The 21,882-nt window shown below is 42.9% G+C and overlaps 1 protein-coding gene across 2 annotated transcripts in view; it reads left to right on the forward strand.

Moving 5' to 3' along the window:
* Window positions 1–21,882, forward strand: part of GRK3 (G protein-coupled receptor kinase 3) — a 1,062,914-nt gene that overhangs the window by 549,857 nt on the left and 491,175 nt on the right. For both annotated transcript variants that reach the window (XM_086943135.1, XM_086943134.1), the window contains exon 3: window positions 20,818–20,891. In XM_086943135.1, the coding sequence (XP_086799261.1) occupies window positions 20,818–20,891 (74 nt within the window). The remainder of the gene's footprint in view (window positions 1–20,817; window positions 20,892–21,882) is intronic.

Below are 21,882 nucleotides of genomic sequence, written 5' to 3' on the forward strand. Positions count from 1 at the left end.
AATTGTCTCTTCTGGATGTTAGTAAAAAGACCATTGCAGTAATCCAGACGTGAAAGAATGAGCGCCGTGACTGCTATTTTCATGCTCTCTTCCCGGAGGAAGAATTTGATTTTGCGCAGGAATCTTGAGGATGAAAAAACAGGAGGAAACGACCCTACTGACCTGAACTCCATATGCCAGTTTCGATTCCACAATCACTCCAAGATTTTTCGCCCTTTCCACAGGAGTTGGAAGCACACCCATTGTATCTGGCCACCAATCAAGTGTCCATAGATGAGCCGTGTTTCCAAAAATGATAACCTCGGTTTTCCCTGTGTTAAGTTTAAGGCAGTTTAATGCCGTTCATACAGCAATTGCCTGCATACAGTTATGGTACAAAAGGGGGGGTGATGGACGGAGCATCTGAATCAATCAAACACTCACACCCAGTCAAAAGATCTGGGTTTAATCCATCACCGTTCTTTAGCCCACTCTGCCACCCCAGTTCAGACATGGCTATATGCAAATCAGTCTGACCCTGTGCCTCATGGGAACAGTCCAGCCCGAACTGCCAAGCCATGTCTTCCCTGGACCGGAAACAAGCTTCCGAGGACCGGTTTCTGGCATTCCAGCCGTCTTCAGCCCGGCTTGCTTGAATCCAGTGGCAAAGTGAGCAAGGGACTCACGTCTGAGCATACCCTGCCACACTTATGGCGGCCAAAAGCGGTACAAAAGGGGGTGGTGATGGACGGAGCATCTGAATTAATCAAACACTCACACCCAGTCAAAAGATCTGGGTTTAATCCATCACCGTTCTTTAGCCCATTCTGCCACCCCAGTTCAGACATGGCCATATGCAAATCAGTCTGACCCTGTGCCTCATGGGAACAGTCCAGCCCGAACTTCCAAGCCATGTCTACCCTGGACCGGAAACAAGCTTCTGAGGACCGGTTTCTGGCATTCTAGCCATCTTCAGCCCGGCGTGCTTGAATCCAGTCGTAAAGTGAGCAAGGGACTCACGTCTGAGCATACCCTGCCACACTTATGGCTGCCAAAAGCGGTACAAAAGGGGGTGGTGATGGACGGAACGTTGCACAATGGCAAAACATTCACCCCCAGTCACAGATCTGGGTTTAATCCATCGTTATTTTGCTCACCAAGCCTCCCCAGATCAGAGGCGGCAGAGTGGGCTAAAGAACGGTGATGGATTATACCCAGATCTGTTGACTGGATGAGAGGGTTTGATTCGTTCAGATGCTCCGTCCATCACCACCCCCTTTTGTACCGCTTTTGGCCGCCATAAGTGTGGCAGGGTATGCTCAGACGTGTGTCCCTTGCTCACTGTGCCACTGGATTCAAGCAAGCCGGGCTGAAGACGGCTGGAATGCCAGAAACCGGTCCTCGGAAGCTTGTTTCCGGTCCAGGGAAGATATGGCTTGGCAGTTTGGGCTGGACTGTTCCCATGAGGCACAGGGTCAGGCTGATTTGCATATAGCCATGTCTGAACTAGGGTGGCAGAGTGGGCTAAAGAACGGTGATGGATTAAACCCAGATCTTTTGACTGGGTATGAGTGTTTGATTGATTCAGATGCTCCGTCCATCACCACCCCCTTTTGTACTGCATACAGTTATGGCATTTTGATCCAGTCCCTTTTTGAATTGATAACACAATTTGTGTGTCATCTGCGTAAGAGGGTAGCTGAAAGCCAAAGGATCTGATCAAAAATGCCAGTGGAGCAACGTATACATTGAATAATGTCGGACTGAGCGAGCAGCCCTGTGGAACTTCACAAGGAAGGGAAAAAGGCTTAGAACTATCGCTGCCAAAATCCACAGTTTGTGTTCTACTGGGCAAAACAGATTTCAGGAGGTCCCAGGCCTTGCCTTGGACTCCGACCGCAGATAAATCGTCCATCAGAACTTTATGATGTACCGTATCGAAAGCGGCCGAGAGATCCAGCATGATTAGTATGGCAGCCCCACCCTGATCTAGGGCCTCTCTGATCTCATCCGTGGATTTTACTAGCACCAGCTCGGTACTGTGTTCAAGCAGGAATCCAAACTGCGTGGTGTCTAGCAGGGAGTTGGACTGAAGGAACCGACAAAGTTGACCATTCATGACCTTCTCAATCATCTTACCTGGAAAGGGAAGACAAGAGATGGGTCTATAGTTACTCGGGTCTGTTGGGTCCAGGTTAGATTTTTTAAGTAAAGGTAGTATAGTTGCTATTTTCCAAGGGCCCGGGAAAATGACCAGTGTTAAATATGGAGGCAAACAGTGGAGTGAGGGCATTCCCAATAATTTCTGGGACTGCTTTTAACAAAGAGACTGGACAGGGGTCGAAAGGGAACCGGACCGGATCTCCGAAATCAATTTAATGACTCCTTGCTGTTCCAACGTATTAAAGTGGGCAAATCTAGAAGGTTGCCCATTATACTCAGCACTCACTGAGGGTAGCACCTCGTTGGTAACATCAGACGTGCAAGTGAAGGAGGAAACACTTTTTTCCACCTTTTGTAGAAAGAAGGCAGCCAGGGTCTCACACAGTTCTGTATTACTTTCTATCTTGGGGCTAGAGGCAATAGTGAGCATGGAGATAGTTTTAAACAAGGCTTTAGATGAAGAACCAGCCATTCTGATTTGTTCCCCAAAATAAGCCTTTTTGGTTTCACAGAGCAATTTCTTATAACTGGCAAGAACCAGTTTGTAAGCCTCTCTGTCGGAGTTCTTATACACTCTCCTCCATACTCTCTACAGTTTTTTACAGTCTCATTTATGAATTTATAAGCTTTCGGAGTACCAGGGGGCTGAGGGCGAAGAGCGCTTGGGGATACACCGCTTGTCAGGCGCCAGTAACCTGCAAGCAGAATCCACCCATTCTGTGTAGTTGATCGTGGCTTTTTCTACATCAGAGGAAGTTAAAGGTAGAGAGTTTTTTAGCAGATGGTCAAGAGCAGCATTGTCCATATTCTTCCAAGCCCTAACCGTTAAAGCTGCCTTGAATGGAGGTTTAAGGTGACTATGCGTAGCTTGTTTAAGCTTAAATAGCACTGCAGAGTGATCAGTCCAGGTAAGTTGTTCTATATTGGTATAGACAAGGTTAGGGTTGTTAGAAAAAATGCCATCAGGTGTATGACCTGCGGAATGAGTAGGATCTAACACTAACTGCTTACGGTCGCCTCCACTAAGAATTTTCTGTAGTTTCATGTTGTCTGGATTAGTCGGATGTTCAAGGTGAAAGTTAAAATCACCCATGACTGTGAAATACTTATTACATAATCCATCCTCTAGAAGGGATCCTATAGAGTCTAAAAACGCACCTCTGGGTCCCGGGGGTTGATAGAGGAGGATAGCGTTGAGTGTGTCATGGTCTGAGGTTTGAATATTAATTGACAATGCCTTGCTTGACTGATTGGATGCTTTAGTGAAGGTGGGTTTCAGAGAATGGTGATAAATTAGTGCCAGCCCACCCCCTCTCTAGAGGAGTCTATCCTGAGTATGACAGAAGAAGCTGGGGGGCGTAGCTTTGACAAGCTCAGGCCCGAAGCTTCATCCAACCAAAATTCAGTGATAAACGCTAATTTGATGTTGTGGTCTTCCATGAGCATTGCACATTCCACACTGTGCTTGATGACAGACCTGGCATTGAGCAAAAGACATTTGAGAAGCACCTGAATTGCTCGTGTAGGCCTGGCACGAGATCTGTTGCCATGAGGGATGCCAGCCTTCACAGTAAAGCACGGCAGAACTCAGGCACATTTAGGACAGCGTTCGATTTGTCCCTCCAACGTGGCATTGGGAGTGATCCTTGGGCATCGAGCCCTTCCACCCTCCGGGTCCCAGTCTAAAAGCTGCTCTCTAGAATAAAATAGGCGGTCAGCTGTGCTTGGACCAGGGGGACAAGCCCTGAGCCCGGCTCAGGAGCGGACGGGCGCAGACGGGCCTATACAGGCTTGTAAGTCGTCTCTGGATAGTGAGGATGCTATTTCAGTTTCAGCAGTGTTTCTCCTTGCTGCTTGAGCTCGGGCGTACCTGCATGGGAGATAAATGTCTATAATTTACTTTGTTCAGAGGCTTTACCTGCATGGTGTTTGTTATAATTGTAGACTAGATAGAGTGCATACTGTACCAATGTCTATACCTATTAATGGAACTTCTCTCTGGTCTCCAGTAACCATTTTTTCAGATTCCTCAGTTTTAAAGACTTTCAGACATCAAACACTAACGGATGAAGTATCTAAACCTCCTTGAATACATTATTTTTCTTATTAGAGCTTCTATTCTAATAGTAATATGTTTTGCTTTTTTGTTTCCCTGATAATATGCACTCCATGATATTATTACTTCGACTACCGATTAAAGTTATGCAAATTTCATTACATGAGAGGTACTTTTATTTTTGCCATTTCTATTTTCTTTTTCCCTCCCCTATCCTGTTTTCTACATATAATTGCAAATATTTTCCCGTTCTACCTTATTATTATTGAAATGAAATCAGTACATTGTTATTATATTATATTGTGAACCTACTGTTATGTTATTTCCCTTTTTCCTACCTAATGAACTTAAAACGTATTAAAAAAAGAGGCTTTACTTGTTCCCGGCATATTTTGGTGTCCCCTTGGGCTTGTGGACTTAATCACAGCCCCTCCAGTCTTGCTTTATTTACTAGGGTCGCTTTATGGCAGGCTTCAAGGGCAATCGTTGGCTACCCGGTGCCAGTGTCAGTTCCTCAAAGTGCTGCCTTCAGCCAAGTTGTTCTGTATAGGTATTTTCCAAAAGTCATATTGTGAGGTCAAGTCTCAGCAGCTGTTATATCCCACTTTGATATGGACCCCTATGACAGTCAGAAATTACCATGTCAATAACTGCTGGTATAGGGAGCAAACCATACTTAAGGTGGGTCGGGCAACCACATTAGTTCCCATTCCAGACTACATGCTTTGCTTGGCTCTCAGGATTTTCGGTTCTTGCCCTTTTCCCCATGTAGGGTCTATGGGGTCTTAAACGCACCCTTGTGGGTCTTAAGCTCCCCCCTGTGCTCTGTGTTTGTCTCTTGCAAAGGACCAGGCAGTTTTTTTGTGGGTCCTTCCCCTTATTACATGTCCACTAACACTCTCATTCCTTTGTCGTTTGTGTATTTGAGGTGATCTTGCCATTGCTTATGCTTGTGATGCATTATTGGCAGCCATCTTATCAGTAGGGATTTCTATGGCAAAATGTACCCTTGCCCCAGAGCAAAGTATGGGGTGGCATTAGAGAGGCCATTCCCTGATGCATCTGTTGTCTCCGGTTGCTTCTGGGTCATTGCTAAGATTTCCACATGTGCTGAGGGGGGAGCTTTTTTTTGGTAGCAGCGTATCGTCAGTCTCGATCACACCTTGCCTCTACTTCACCATTTCTGCTTTCTCTAGTTTTCCACACCTCTAGTAGCCCCAAAAAAGCTTCTCTTTGTCGGGCCAGCAGTGAGCCCCATTCCTCTACCCAAAGTTTTCCAGCCACCAACAGAAACACAAAAAGAATAGACATCAGAAAGGATCCATGATTTAACCTTGCCCTACGAGACGAAAATAGAAAGATGGCAAAAGAGGCACAAATTCAAGCCATGGCGGTCAAAATGGGTAAGAAAAGAGACAAGAACAAATTAAAGGAGCTACAGAAGAACTACAGGAAAATGCTGAGAGAAGCCAAGATAGAACACAAAGAAGAAATCTGGACACAGCTACTGTGGGCAAGTACTTTACCAAACAGCAGAGAATTCTGGGGCATTATAAATAACATGACCAAGGGAAGAAATTTACAACAAGAAGCAGGAATTGGTGTAAAAACTTGGATGGAGCACGTACATAATAAGTATAGCAGTGCGAAGAATGATAAGGACATAATGGCAAAACCCTCAAAGAACCAAAAACCGGAAGTAGCAGAATACGCAGGTCAAGCAGAAAGTAACAATGACCAATATCTTCTAATCTACAAGAAACAAATGAATAGAATAATAAAAAGGTTGGAAACAGAGGGGCGGCATGCCCGAATGGACTGCCCAACGCACTATTCAAACATGTGCCGGATTTTTGGGCCGATTACCTTATGCCATTATTTAACCTGATCTACAGTGAGAACAAAGTCCCCAAATCCTGGAAAGGTAACATTATCCTCCCAATATTCAAACAGGGAGATCATAATGAACCAGAAAACTACAGACTAATATCACTGATTGACGTTGAGGCCAAACTATACGGTTCATGCCTATTTCTTCACCTGCAGGATTAGATGGACGAGACTGCCATAATTCCAAAGTTTCAAATTGGTTTTAAACAAGGAATGGGTACTTTGACAAACCTGGCTACACTGGCTCTCCTAACCGTAAAGGCAAGGAAAAGAAAAACTCTGTTATTTGCACGTTTTGTCGTTTTGAAAGTCGCATTCAACAAAGTAAGCAGAAATCGCCTCTGGGAAAAATTAAGACATGGGGGCTGCCAAGCAAATTACTGAATGCAATAATAGCCCTGCACAGCGAAACCTGGGCTAGAGTGAAACTAGGATATGGATTTAACACCACCAGCAGTATCTGCACAGAGCAAGAGCTAAAACAAGGGTGCGTCCTTGCCGCAAGCCTATTTAATCTATTTATGGCAGATATCGGTAAACACATGCAATCAGACAACTGCCACCCGCCGCATCTAGTCAGTCAAGGAACCAATACCCTTCCTACAGTACGCAGATGATATTGTGTTACTGAGCCAAAGCCATATCAGGCAACAAAGAGCGATTAACAACTTATTAACCTATCTAGAGAGAGACAGCTTGGAAATTAATAAAGAAAAAACCAAAGTTGTACGTCTTGCTGACCCCAAAAAAACCAAGTTTAAATGGCACATAAAAGATGACTCCAATAGAAGAACAAGTGGCCTAAAAATACCTTGGTTTAAAACTAGGGCGAGGCTCAGCACACAAAGAACATAAAGTGGACTTAAAGGCAAAAGTACAATCGTTAATCTTTGCGTACAAACTCCTGAATAAAAAAATGGGCTGCTCGAGTTATGCACATCTTCTAAAAGTAATGGCAGCACAAATTGTACGGACATTGTCATATGCCCTAGTAGTTTGGTGCGGTAAAGAGGCGGAATGGCTAAATGATCTTCAGACAAGGGTTTGCAAAGCTGTTTTTAATTTACCAAAGTCGGCCGCTTCAGCTCAGGTCCGACTGAAGTTCGGCCTTCAGAATCAGAAATTCCGGAGCATGAGCGGCTTCGTGAAACTATGCCACAAATTCCGCACATCTGAGCCAGGATCATTGAACAACATTTGCTGGAAAGAAATCAAAAGCCAGATGGACCAAGACATGCCACATTCATTGGGAGCATACCTGAAAAAATCATTAGTGGAACTTGATATACAAACAGCGTGGGATAGCCCGTTAGAGCGGGTAGCTTTTGGTAAATTGGTAAATAAGACATCAAAGAAGAAGTCCTTCCTGCAAGACAAAATAGCAACTTCGAAACGCAGAGATGAGTGGACCGTGATTAACTCTTATATATCAACAAAGCCTCAGGCAAACTTATTGACACATTTTAGTACTGAGATAAAAAGGAGTTTCACAAAATACCGCTTGGGCCTGCATGACTCGAAAGATCTCCAACCGTCCTGGCAAAGAAACCATCAACCGCACCTTGGCGACTATGCGGCTTCGGTAACGAAACGCTAACACACCTGCTGTTTGCTTGCCCAGCAGTCAAAGACATAAGGAGGGGGCTTTGAAGACCAATTTTTAATGAATAGAATATTCGCACTTGCAGGCAAGCAGTGATCGTCGGCTGGAAGGATCCTCAATTATCTTGGCTTGCCGGGGTGTCAAATACCTAGCATAAGTAAGGAACCTTTTAATGCAAGCCAATTTAGAGGCCACAATTAAAGCATGATCTAGGACGGCAGGGGCGCTGCATATATGACAAAGATAAATTGGACATTATATCTCGAACAGGATCTAGCTGAAAGTAATCCAGGACTTTTTTCAGACACTGCGCAATTTTGAAAGCTTTTTACTAGAACCCGCACAGATCGTTTTAAACTGTTAGATTACATTTTAGGCGTATTATAATGTTGTTTCAGATTTTAAAATCTAGGTTACTATGACACTGAAAAGAAGTATTTAATGGAAGATTAAGTTAAAAAAAATATTTTAAAAAAATGTACATTGTAACGATTTTAAGTAATCAGTACTGCTTTGCTTAAGGTAAACACCGTTTACCACAAAACTTTTTGTCTGCAGGGAATCACAACGCGGTGATTCCGCATACCATTACTCCGCAAGTCGGAACAACGACTTGCGGAGGGGGGGGGCAAATGTTGCATTTAAAATCCAACACCTTCCCTACTGTTCGCACAGACTGGAGTTGGAATAGTAAATTATACTATTCCAACATCCAGCGCCCCCACTCCGCAAGTCGTTGTTGCGACTTGCGGGGTAATGGTATGCGGAATCCCAACGCGGTTGTTGTAACGACCGTGTTTTGATTCCCTGCGGACAAAAAGACTGTGGGATAAGGAGGCATATTCGTCAATAGATAGTGTATCCTCAGGCAGCAAAAGGCTGTCAGAGAAGTCAGTCATTGTGGGTTTTTCCAATTACTAAATAGTTTTTAAAGGCTTTTTGTGATTTGTTTAGTTGTGTAGTTTATGAATGTTTAACCATGACAAGAAAAGTTCTAATTTATTTCATTGACTCTGCAGATCTAACCATTCTTTGTGTTGCTGTGAGAGTAGCGCCTTTCCAAACTTTTGAATTAAATAACACAAGTGAAAAAAAAACTGGACAGGAGGAGAAAGAGAACCATTTAAAAGTCATATGTGCCTGCTCATTTGACGGGATGACCTCTACACATCCCTCGAGTAGTTTCCTGCTTTCAGCATTAGAGATTTTTAGTGCTTGTCAGTTAGCTGTCATGTGCAGAAAAGAAAAAAACGATATGTTTGTACGGAAATACCAGAGAGGATAACCTCCCTTGTGAGATGTGTAAAATTGGTGATGAGGTTTCTCGGATATTATATTGCCTGCGCTCGTTTATGGTAGAGTCAGATGTATTGCCTGACAGAATAAATTGACTGCTTCGTAGTCTGTGTTTAACCTACAGTATTGAATGCAATGGTAGAAGCTGAGGGTTTGTTTTCCAAATTTGATGTTACTAATGTAAGTGTGAATTTATATTGGAGTGCATTGCACTAGCATACACCGAGAACCGCTGCAGTGTGATCTCATGCAGGTGTGACGTATAAGAAAAGTGTGGCATGCACAATAATTATAGGTTCCTGAGAATGTCTAGTAGTCTACCTAGGTTAACCGATAATTACAAACCTTTACTGGTTGCTGGTATCAAAAGCTTAAGGCGGCTTGTTCTGTGGTTAGATGATGGGGATGAAAAAAAAAACATCTTCCAGCTTTGGGGGAAATAAAGACCGGGTGAAGTAGAGCGTACTTTGGACGTGGCCCATGGTTGCACTGTTTGACTGCACTGAAGGCGGCCGAAGGGTCCACCAGAAGAAGAAGACAGGAATCAATCACCTGTCGCAGCTGTTCGCTCCTAAGGACGCAGGTTCGATCCTGACCTTCCGCCTCTCATGATTGTTTCAAATAAGTATGTGAAACATGTCAGTCCCCCTCCTAGTGAGATGTTTTGCCTTTTTAGGTGTCAGTGCAGCCATCACAACAAATACTCTCTCCTCCCCGGCCCAGTACGGTACATAGAAAATCAATTCGCGTCAATGGGGAGGTTCGCGAATAATAGTCGCTGCTAGTGTGCTGCTTCAAGACCCACTTCTGCAGCGTATACGCACTGTAAATAATAGGTCTTAAAAGTACCCAGTGTCATGGTGGTCAACGTACCGACCTCAGAAGGATGAGTCCCCCTGGTCAGGATTTGAAGCCATCACCTTCATACAATGACATGTATCAGCTATGGGCATTCAACTCACTCATAAACTTTATTCGACAATTAAGTCATAAAAGTATTACATAAAAGCATACATCATTGCATAATAAAATAACATAACAATTTATATAAATATTTAAGACATACTTAAACTCCATAAGACTAATGCCGAATATAGTAATCGCTAAAATACCAATTAAAATCACATGTTTAAAAATTCCAGGTTTAGAATATATACAGTCTGCTATGATTGCTCGAAACTCAATTTCAACATGATAAGGTATGCCCTCCAAACTTTTCCTTCAATTTCAGGAGGACTTGATATATCAATTCTCATTTTGCTGTTGTAGCTGCTTCAGTCGGATTACCCAAGCCCATTTTAAAAATTTAGCCATGGCAATAGCAATTGGGGGACTGGGATCTTTACATAGGATTCTCACTGCCTCTTCGTGTCTGCAGGTGCCAATTAATTGGCCGATAGGTTTCACCCACATGTTCCGCGGTGCTACATATAAGGGACAAAGAACAGGAGATGACTTATAGATTCTTGTCGGTCCCTGCACCTAGGGCATTTGTCATCAGTTACACCCACCCATTTAGCAGTGAATAACTTTGTTGGGAGGGTGCCTACCCTAAGTTGGAAATAGAGCTTGCATCATATGGTTTCTCTATGGCATCCCAATACAATTCCAACTTTGGTTGAGCCTTAAATTCAAGGAATCGACCTGTGAGGTGAGAGGAAAGGGCTTTAGTACATGTTGTTAAGTTTATCATCTCCCAGTATTTAGCTTTCATGATTTTTTTAGATGGAAATACCACGTTTGAGGGATCATCCCACAATTCTCCCATTCCCATTCTCACTAGCAGGCATTTATTGGTCTTTAACCAATGTATTTTATGGAAGGAATCCTTTTCGATAAGTTCCCTTAGCCCACAGGCATAATGCTGAAGTTCCTTGGTGGTCCATATTTTACGCCAATACAATAATGGTCGTAGAGTGGCTAGATCTTGAACTGCTTTCCTACCAAGGTCCCAGAGCAATGGTGTCAAAGGGGGTAATTTGCGGGACACTAGTGGCTTTTCGCAGAAATTCATTTTCCGCCAATGTCAGGCATTTAAGATTTTCAAACCCCCATAGTTCAGACCCACAGAGGGCCAAACTTACTACCTTCATCCCATAGATCTCTAAAAGTGGGCTGATTGGTTTCGTCGAAGAAGCTTTAAACCTTTTCAAAAGAAGTCCTGCCTGTTGCTGGTGCTTTAGTACAGCCAGATCTAATTGGTTGTTCCAGCGCATGTCCCGCTGCAGGGTGACCCCCAGATAGGTAAAGGCGTCAACCCGCTCCAACTGGGAATTATTAATGTATATGCTTCCTCTGAAAGGTTTAGAAGACTTGGAAGGTTTATGTCCATTAAGAACCATAAACTTTGTTTCGGCAGTATTTATTTCAAGTCCACGCATTAGGCAAAAATCCTCGACGCGCTGGAGCGCCCGTTGAAGACCACTTGGTGTTTTTGAAATGATCAAACTATTGTCCGCGAGCATGAGGATTGGGACTCAATTACCAGCCTTCGCAGGAGCATCAGTGGGGACCAAGGAGAGGTAGTCTGCCACCCCATTCACGAAAAGTGAAAACAGGGTAGGTGCCATAACGCAACCCTGCCACACTCCCCGGTCAACGGGGAAGGTTGCCATAACCTCTCCCTGTCGTCCCCACCGAACCCGAGCGAAGTTGCCCTCATGCAAGCGTACAATCAAGGTCAACAACTCAGGGGCCATACGCAGCTCATCCAGGACTCGCCATAGTTTACTGTGTGGCACCAGATCGAAAGCTGCCCTCAAGTCGAAAAATACAGCATACAATGTGCCTTTCTCCAAAACCACAGTCCGCCAATAAAGAATGATAAACCAAAAGACTTGGTCTATCGTGCTTGTCTAGGGGCGAAAACCGACCTGGAGAGGACTCAAGATGTTCCCTTCCTCCATCCAGGTCTGTATTTTCCCCAAAACCAAGCGACCCATAATTTTCTGGATGGAATCAATTAAGCTAATAAGCCTGTAATTACTAGCTAAAGATGTGTCCCCCTTTTTGTATACAGGCACAATTTCTGCTCCTTTCCAGGAATGGGGGACAGCCATCCCTAGGGCTATGACATTTGCTAAATAAACAATGTACAATCGCCATCTTTGCCTATCATTAAGAAATAAGTCAGCGGGCACGCAATCCATACCTAGGGAACGACCCTCAATTACTGAGTCTAGCGCCCTATCAGCATCACCTAGACTTAAGGCGGCATTCAACTCATCAGTCATCTTGGTACCAGGCGTTCAAAGCACCACAGGTAGCTCTTATGTGGGGCTCTTTATAAGTGTTTGTAATGTCATTAAGACATATATAATGATTTGTAGTCGACGTTATGCTTTGCTAATGCAGCGAGCACAACACCTCGCATAACCCCCTTAATAAAAGGCAATAAACCCATTCACCCTAATGGCTATCCCCTGCTTGTAATTCTAACATTTGAGTACTTATCACAGTACCTGCAAGCCTCACTAAATAAAACATCATTTTTGCAGGGACCTTACTTGCAATCTGAAACGAGTTTTGAACGTCCTAAAATGAATATAATTTATTTTTCTTCTGTGTAATATTAAGGTGCCGTTTCCTGGGTGGTTTGGTGGCATCGTTCTATACAGCAGGGCGTTTTGTCTGTATTTAAATCGCGATGGTTCTCATGCTCAGCGCCATCTGCCTTTAAGATGAATCTTTGCTGCCCACTGCTACCGATTCTTGAGTCGCAGAAATGCACCCAGGGCCTATGCAAGCATTGTTACCTCCCCGAATGTGCATTGTACTGCACCGCCCCTCCCCAGGCAATGGGTTCTCCTTTGATGCGATGCTTTGAGTGGCAATGAGCCAGGGAGGTGGGTTGTGAATCAAAGCTAAGAATATGTAGGCCAATGGTTGGGCGAGAGACTATGGGGAATATATGCGGGGGTCAAGGGCAGTGTTTCTCAGTTGCTCTCCTCAGCAACGTATTACAGAGATGAAACGAGGTGCAATGAAAGGCAACGCCTTCATATTTAAGGTAATGTCTGTAAAACGCATATAGCATTCATTGAACTGTAACTCGCATCCAATATATAGCTTCTGCACAAATTATAATGATGTATGATGGCAGATTGGCCAAAGCATATATTTATATTTTTATATTTGTATTATCCGGAGAGAAAACCCAAGTTTAAATCGTAAAAATCATTGGGAGTCTGTTTTATGACTGCCAGTAATGCACAGCTTTATCGGAAGTATATGGAGAACCTTATGATTTTTGCTGTGCTTTGATGTTACTTTATACACTGTATACCAGTATTACATAGGCACTGTTAAACTGTGTTATGTTTTAAAAGGTCGTTTCTAACATCTGACTGAGACAACACTGATGTTGGATGCGAACTAGGTTGACTGGTGATTAATGCCAAGCTGTCAACTCTCCAATCCCTTTGCTGACACCTACTGGCCAAAATCGAAATCACTCTGTATTGGAGTTAAATGTTTTCTTACAGCCTAGCTCAATCATATATTGTTCCCAATCTCATCACAGAAGAGGAAACAGAAAAGCAGCACAATCAATGTGAGGGAAGGGCAACAGAGCCGAGTGTGGCTCAATGGTTGGAGCGGCAGACCCTGATGCAGAGGTCTGGCCCGGGACCAGCGTTCAATTCCCTCCTCGGCGGGTCTTGGGCTCAATTTCCTCGGACCTGATAATTCTCGCCTTGGTGTCTATTCTAATCATGGGTCCCACTCTGGGCCATAGCTTGCTTAATCTCCACAACGGCCCCAACAGTGCTGGGATGCCTGGCTTCACCTTGGGGATGCCCAGGAGTGGACATTTCACAGGGAAAAGCCAGGAAGGGTTCCACAGCGGTATGCGTTACAGGCCAGGACACCCCAGTTGGGGTATTAGTGCGCTTCCAAGTACAAATTACATTTACATTGAAAACTTAAAAGAGAAAACTGTCCTCATCCAGGTTAACACAGGGGCAACATACTAATGAGTAAAAAAAAAAAAACAACAGCAACCTTTCTATATTTGCACTCCAGCAGGTTGTAGTGAACACATCTATTTTTAATGTGGAGTGTAGTCTGCCAGAAAATGAAAATATATACATATATCTTTCATTTTAAATCCAAGGCAACATGGTGCTTGGTCATTTCAAGAATTAGTCATATAATCTTCTTTTTCAGAATGTTTTTTATTTCTGCTGAGCTGCATTAACATTGTTATACAACTGACTCCATGCTGCCAATTATTCACTATTCACCATCTCAATCCTCATACTGATTGCGTGTGATGTTTAGCATCTTCACACATAGTCATTGGTGTGAAAGTGCAACTCCTTCTGTGCAACACTTGTTTCTAGATTAAAATAATCCTATTTCCATTTTTATCTTTTATCTAGCATCTGAAAAATGCTTGAAAATTCTACTAAACATAATTCTGAAGTATTCGTAGTAGTTATTGGTGTTTTTGAATATGACTTTCTCATATTATTATACATATGTCCTTCCTCTGAGATAACTTCAATAAATGTGGCCATTCATTACCTTTATAATTCCTAAACATTTGGATTAAACTCTTGGCTGCGTTTTAGAAAATCAAGTACGTGCAGTTTCTGATATGTTTCCAGCGTTCTTTTACAGTGAAAACCTAGGTCTATATTTATACCTTCAACTCCAAAATGTTGTCTGAACTACAGTCATTATACATATTTGGGTTTGTAGTTTCTTCACTGCCAACTTTTTTCTTTACTTTCAAGTTCTCAGAGGCAAATTGTTCGATTGATGATTTTGTAACTCGTGCAAAGTACTGCTTAATTCATGGCAATCAGTTTATGTCTTCAAGAACGGTGCTCGTTCAATTCCCCTTATTGTCCCCCATCGATACAAATTAATTTCCCAAGATGCAGTTTGGAAACACGAATAATAAAAACAATGTGGAAATATAGGAATTAATGATGCATGCCCATAATTTGCATAGATGTCTAGATTTCTGAACATTTGCAAAAGTATCCAGGATTATACACAGAAATGTCAGCAAGTTTTACATACACACTCACTCTTAGCCCTGACCCCTGGGCAAAAATTGGGTCATGGGCAGGACTGTCAGGAGGGGTTGCTAGGAAACACAATCTTGCCGATTCACTTGGTCTCTATTTTTCTCTTAATGTTCCTGTTGTTCATTTAGCACTGGCAGGCAGGAGTTGTGTGGTTAGCTATGCAGTGTCTAGACTGCAGGCGAAGAGTTCATTAAACAAAAAAAATATTGATTTGAGGAAAACATGTGAAGTGTCCCACCAACATGTCACTCAATTTCTTAGCTGCTCATACCACTCACGCCCCTGACTGGTTTAAGATCTGGGGCGTGGCTTCAGGAGGGGTGGTTGGCGTGTTACAACCCCCTAAAATGTATTCTGTAGTAAATAGTTGAGTACCAGTGCTTGTGAAGTGTCTGTCAGATTTCACCTGGGATTTTTACCTGCCCACACTGACAAAAACACACAAACTACCCCTCTTCTATGCATTGAAAGCTTTAACATTTTTTTGATTATTTTGGAGAAAAAAAATAGTTTTAAGTACCCCTGACAATCCGCACTCCTCTCTCTTTCCACTTTCCCTTAAGCCCTCTCATGTCCAGCTTCTCATACAATATATTTTAACAAGATGTCCCAGCATGATTGTTGTGGAAGCTGAAGCTCCCCCCTCAACCGCAAAGACCCCTACTCATATTGACCAACCTACGCCCCTATTTAAGATAGATCTGGCCATTACTACACCAGAGTCTCTTCCAGCCTCTTATGCAGACCGTAGTGGGTATATAGGTACCGGGGATGCTACAGTGATTCGGAACTGAGTCGGCGCCTGCCTGTATGAAAAGGGTTCATGCTATTGAAAGCAGAAGGGTCTTAAAGTCGGTGGGGTCACAAGGGCAGCCCTAAAAAATCCACCTAAGGACATCGTTTTCTAAGCATGTCTTCCTTTGCAGCAGCCACTCCTTCATGTTCGTATTGAAAACCTTCTTTATAATTTTACCTCAGTTTCACCTATTGTAGATATTAAGAGGTTTTAGAAGTAACTCGTACCTACTAGTGGTTTGCTAATTTTATATCAGAACATGACGTTTTAAGATAGTCCTACTTTTCAAATTTTGCAAAGGCTGTGAATTTCCCTAGTTGTCCTACGCCTGTGCAAAGATTTTTCTCCGTATATCGAGATGTTTTTCATGCTAATATAGCCCAATCAAGCCAAATGCAAAAAGTATTTGATAATTCGTGCTCCTTGCATGTTAGCATCATAATTCCATGATGGACACTGGATGTACAATGCATGTAGAGTTTTTTGCAATAAGGTTCCTTTTTGCTGAACTTGTTCTGTGCACAATGGCTTTGCGAAGGACAAGAACAATAATAAGTAATAAAGCGAGTATAAGTTGTCCCTGAGCATGCTGGAGTCCTACAGCAGCCCTACATCATATGTTTAGGTTACCGCCACTCTGCGAGGTCATTTATGATGAAAGCGATTCCAGCGTCATGGCGGGATCACTTTCCTCACAAATGTATTGCTAGGTGGGTTTGCATATCATGGCTGTCTGTTTGCTGTTACTTTTATTTTACAGATGCAGCAGTATCGACTCCTGGAGGAAGTGCTGCCGGGCGGCGGCACAGGGCGGGGGAGGGGCAGGGTTGGTGGTAGTAAACTCCGGATTATGGCCTAACGGAGGTAAGTATACAAATAAATAAATAAAACGAATTTCCTTGGGTGCACTGCAGAGCCAAATACGATGCAGTTCGTGCAATGACATTTGTTTTATTTATTTATTTGTATACTTACCCCCGTTAGGCCATAATCCGGAGTTTACTACCCCCCACCCTGGCCCCTCCCCCGCTCAGCTGCACTCCCTCCAGGAGCCGCTACTGAGATTCAGACCCCAAATACGAGGATCTGTTTCTGTGCAATAGAAAACAAATGCCCAGGTTGCAGTGAGTCGTCTACCTATGTGTCAGGACGCTTTGTTTTCTTTCCTGAACTGGTCTACCATTTTTCACTTACCAGCAGTGGTCATGAAAAGTGATACCCTCATGCCCGCCCTACATAGGTGGGACTTCTGATGTTCAAACACAAGTAGAAGGGCCGGCTTTAGCACTAGTGGTGCCCAATGCAACACTCTTCGTTGGTGCCTCACCCAAAAATAACCTCATCCTCCTCGAATTCCCTCACCACCACCCTCCACCAGTGCCCCTCATCGCTCCCTAGCCCCTCTTACACATGCATTTAATGTGTTTTATAGCTCTACCCATAACAGTGAAGGGTGTCGGAGCACTTTACATCTTACACACACTATAGCAAGCCAATGAATCCTATGGCGGTGTATCAGTCTATAAGAAATGTTTTATAAGACAACGAGGATTACAAGGTGTAGGAGTCTCAAGGCACCAATACTTAAAGGCAGAATATTTTAAGAGTGTTTGGCCTGGAGACGCACAAACTCAGGGTTTAAAAAGTACAGCAGTGGTTGCTTTACTAATAAAAATGTATTTCTATCCAAATTAACCCTTTTTAGAAACATTAGAATAATGAAAGACTGGGGGAAACATAACGTTCTAACCTAACCCATGCGGTTCGCATGTTGCTCTTTGAGATCAGTTCAAAGGTCACTATGCTATATTATGGTTGTAACTTTTGTTCTGCAAATAACAAAAGGATTTCTGTGACAAAAGCCATAACCTACTGAGAAAGCCACATAAAATATAGTCTGGTTATTTGTGTAGTACACGTTCTTTGCAGCAGGCATATTAACCCTCTGTGCTACTTTATCATAAGTGGCGGCTGCCACTAGACAAAACTCCGATCTCTCTCCAGCAAGAACATTAATCATCAGTTATGTTGACAATTTTATTGTTACCTGAAAACTGCTTGACATGCAAGGAACTCTGCAGAAGATGCTTTTTAAACCTGTGTTATTTCTAAACATGGCACTGCCGAGGCCAGCGCCTGGTGCACCAGTCGCACCTGGACTGCAGGTGAAATGTTTCTCATTTAAAATCCAGCCGAAGCTCCCCTGTCAGAAACGTTGCCAGTCCCCTACCTCTGCATGAGGTAGAGGAGCCATGGGATTTCTTTGATGGATTTACATTCAACTTAGTACTAAGCCATACCTTAAATGACCTTCTGAAAGAGCACCTGTTTTCTGCAAAGTATATCAGTAGAACCTTCATTTTAAGAGAGAACTAGGCATATATGCAAAATACACTGCCACAAATTGCATAATTCTCATACATGCCCATTTTAGAAAGACTGCAAAAAAGTAACTTTGCACATCTTTCTTTATAAAAAAAGTCTCTTTACATTTAGATGTGCTTCTCTTGAAAGATGGCGCGCCGGTGTGTCCCTTTATTGTGACGTATGTGGTTCCTCCAGACAGGGGAGGAAGGGCAGGACGCCAGACATACAGTCTGTTCAGGCCCAGTCAGTTCTCTGCCTCAGTTTAATGAAGGAGTTGACCTTAAACACTGTTAACCTTTGGAACCAACATCATCCTCCTGTTTATCATTCTCCCTTCATCCTCAGTGTTTTTATTTTGCCACAAAACCAAATTCAATTACTGTAAAAGCCTGGCAGGAAGCTCGCTGGCTAATTCACATCACAGTATTAATGTATGGCATAGGGGAGCACCATTTTCACTTCAAGCCACTTTTCTGCATCAACCTTAAATGCTTCCAGTTTTGGTTTTACGAATACATAGTTCTTCTTTAGTAGGCACCAGCCCGATTCATGAACCCCTTCGTTTAAAAGTCAGAAATCTTGGATTTCTTGGAATAGACGTCCAATAATATGGTAGCAGAAGTCTTGGCAATCTACAATAATCCTATATTTCAGGGAGTAGACCTTCAGGACAATATTTAATCCTTGGGAATTGCTGCTTGGTTAGCAGCTGTATGAATATTATGTCTGCTTGTAGAGTGCAATAATCATTCTTGAGGCTATCCAGGTGCTTGGCAGGTCGGTAGGTGGCTGTATCTCTGGGGCGTATTCGAAGAGCCAGGGCTTCAACTTCTTGTGGAACTCAAAAAGGAGGAGGAGGCACTGATGTGATGTTTGGAGGTTGTTGCACCTTTGTGGGAGATGTACAAGCAGTCATGGCTGCTGACTAGAAGCAGCAGTGGGGCAGGTGGGTGTGAAGGGGCAGGGGTGGCAAATAAAAAATAAACACTTCTCATCTGGCCGGCTGGCCAGCAGCTGCCACCTCTCCTTTGTCCCATGCCATCCTCTTCCTGGCTTCTTGTGAGAAGCAGGAAGCTTCAGGGATCCCACGCTTCCCGCAGCCAATCACAACGCTGCATGGTCTGAGTGCCTTCACACGGCGCTCAGCTAGGGGCCGGAGGGGTGGGCATGTTCTTCAGCCCCGCTTCCCCTTCACACACCGTAGCAGAACAAAATAAAAGGATACGATTATGTTATTATCGTTTTATTTTTTTTCTTTCTATCGCTGCTTCCTGGCAGTGGGGCGATGCTCCTCTGCCTTAGCTGAGGAGCCGCCACTATGAACGAGAAAGCGTGGTCCCCAGGTCAGTTTTTATGTATGAACAAGCAGGTGGATATTCACTTTGCACATTCTACTTTTTTCTTGTTTTTCCTCAGCGGAAAAAATATTTTCCCTCTGTATTAAGGGCTCAGCATACATGTTAGAAATGGGGTTCTCTAGACCTTTGTGCAAATAGGGACCCTTGATTCTAGTCCGGGAAAAGAGGATACACTCCTAAAATAACCCCTGCTCCCCCACTTCGTAGCTTGGCATATGCAGACAGGCTTATCTCAGAGGTCTGTGTGTAAAGCATTTGTGAACAGATACAGTAATACAGTGAAAACACTACAAATGGACACCACACTAGTTTAGAAAAATAAGTAATCTTTATCTAGACTTAACACAAGATCAAACGACAAAAAATTCACAGTACAATATCAAGAATAAAACTTTCAAATGGTAGAAATAGCTTATGTAAATGTAGATGGAAAATGCAACACTTTACTCTCAAAGTACCTTAGATGAGTTACGCAAAGCAAACAAAAAGGGTCGCAGGGAAGGTGATACGCCATTCCTTACAATCAGGGGAGTGGATGTGTCGGGGAGCATTTGCACTTTGGCACTGAACAGCAGTGGCAAATTGCGCAAAGCATCTAGACCAGCAAAAACAGAGGAGGCAACAGCAAAAAACTGGAAGGGAGACTCACGCCAATGGTGCCAAGTCTAACAATACACCTCCATGAAGTTTGAGGATGTCTCCTACTCTTTCCCATACTGAAAATACAGGTACTAGACCTTACACGCTTTGTATGCGGTTTCCCAGTGTCAACGTTGACTTGTGGATACCCACAAACCTACGGCTTTACTAGAATTTTGCAAGGCAACCCTCCCCGGTACTATTTATTTCTTATCCTAAACTTTAAACGTACCATGTTGGAAAATCTTACTATATTCATGTAAGTTCACGTTACCTTTCTTTAAAAATAAAAATCACTTTTTATGGAAGTTAAATTGTATATGTTTTCTTTGTGCACGTAACTTTCACTTGGGTGTACCTGCACCTATTTAATTTAGCTCAAGACTGTGCTGTGGCACACAATAGAGAGCCAGCAAGAGCCTCCTGGACACATTGAAATACTCTGCTTGCCTCTTTACAGTTTGAAGCATGGTCTGTCACATCTGTAATCTCAGTGCTATTAAGTTGTGTTTGTAAACCTGCCTCTTAGGCAATACAGGTTTGTTTAAATATTTGGGTCTAACTAGTATTATTGTAATACATCATGTCACATGCCCACTTCACTAACATATCTGTTTTAAATATTTTTTCAGGATTTCTACTTTTTAAAGAATACTGCATGACTGAAATAGAGGAAGGAGTCCCTCAGCTAAAGTTTTATGAAGAGGTGAGTTGGTGAAAAGTATACCAAATCAATGCGCAGACTCTATAGCATGATCACTTCACTTTAATTAGTCTTTATTCGATATGTTTCAATCATAAAAGACATTTTACACAAAAATTTGTTGTTTTTGTCCCACCCCCTCCCCCCAGCCCCACAAAGATACAGGATCCACAGTGATTTAATACAATAAATAAACAAAATAAAAACGTCTTCCTATCTCATCCTATTTACATTTTTACATGATCTTAAAATATCCTATTTACATCTTTACATGATCTTAAAATATCTATTAAAATACCAAAAACAGTAAAATTTAGAAAGCTAAGTTCATTAATGCCAAAATACAAGAGTAAAAAAGAAAGTAACAATTACTTATATGGTTTGCATAGTTTATCATTAATTAATACTGATTAGCAATTCAAATAATCGCAGACAGTACGACAGACAATAACAATCCTAAATTTACTCCAAACACGTTTTGCGTGCCCGAATTATCCACATCCAGTGGAGAAATTTTGCCATGGCTATAACAACGGGCTGAGAGGTATCTGTTCTTAAAATCCTAACAGCCTCGTTTGCCGTTCTTAAACCTAACTGAATGCAAATTGGTTTGAGCCATGAGCGTCTGGGCATTCTATATTCAGGACAGGCAAACAACACATGTCCGATGTTTTCATTGTGATCCGGACAAAAGGGGCACCTTGGGGTTTGTACCTTATTCCATTTCACTATTAGGGCATTTAGAGGTAGTGTCCCCACCCTCAACTGATGGTACCTCTTCCGGTCCCCTGGGACCGTGATCCAATCCCAATAGGATTCTAGGGCCGGTGAGTGCTTGAGCTCCAGCTATAGCATGATCACTATTAATCGTATTTTTCACATGGAAGTTGTTACTTCACATCCATACTGTAATCATTGTTTGCCGGTGAATTCACTGTTTATTAATATTAAGATTATCAAAACCCTCACTATCAAGCAAGGTAGAGTTTCTGCC

The sequence above is a fragment of the Lissotriton vulgaris genome, chromosome 11 (assembly GCF_964263255.1).
Source record: "Lissotriton vulgaris chromosome 11, aLisVul1.2, whole genome shotgun sequence".
NCBI classification, from domain to species: Eukaryota; Metazoa; Chordata; class Amphibia; order Caudata; family Salamandridae; genus Lissotriton; species Lissotriton vulgaris.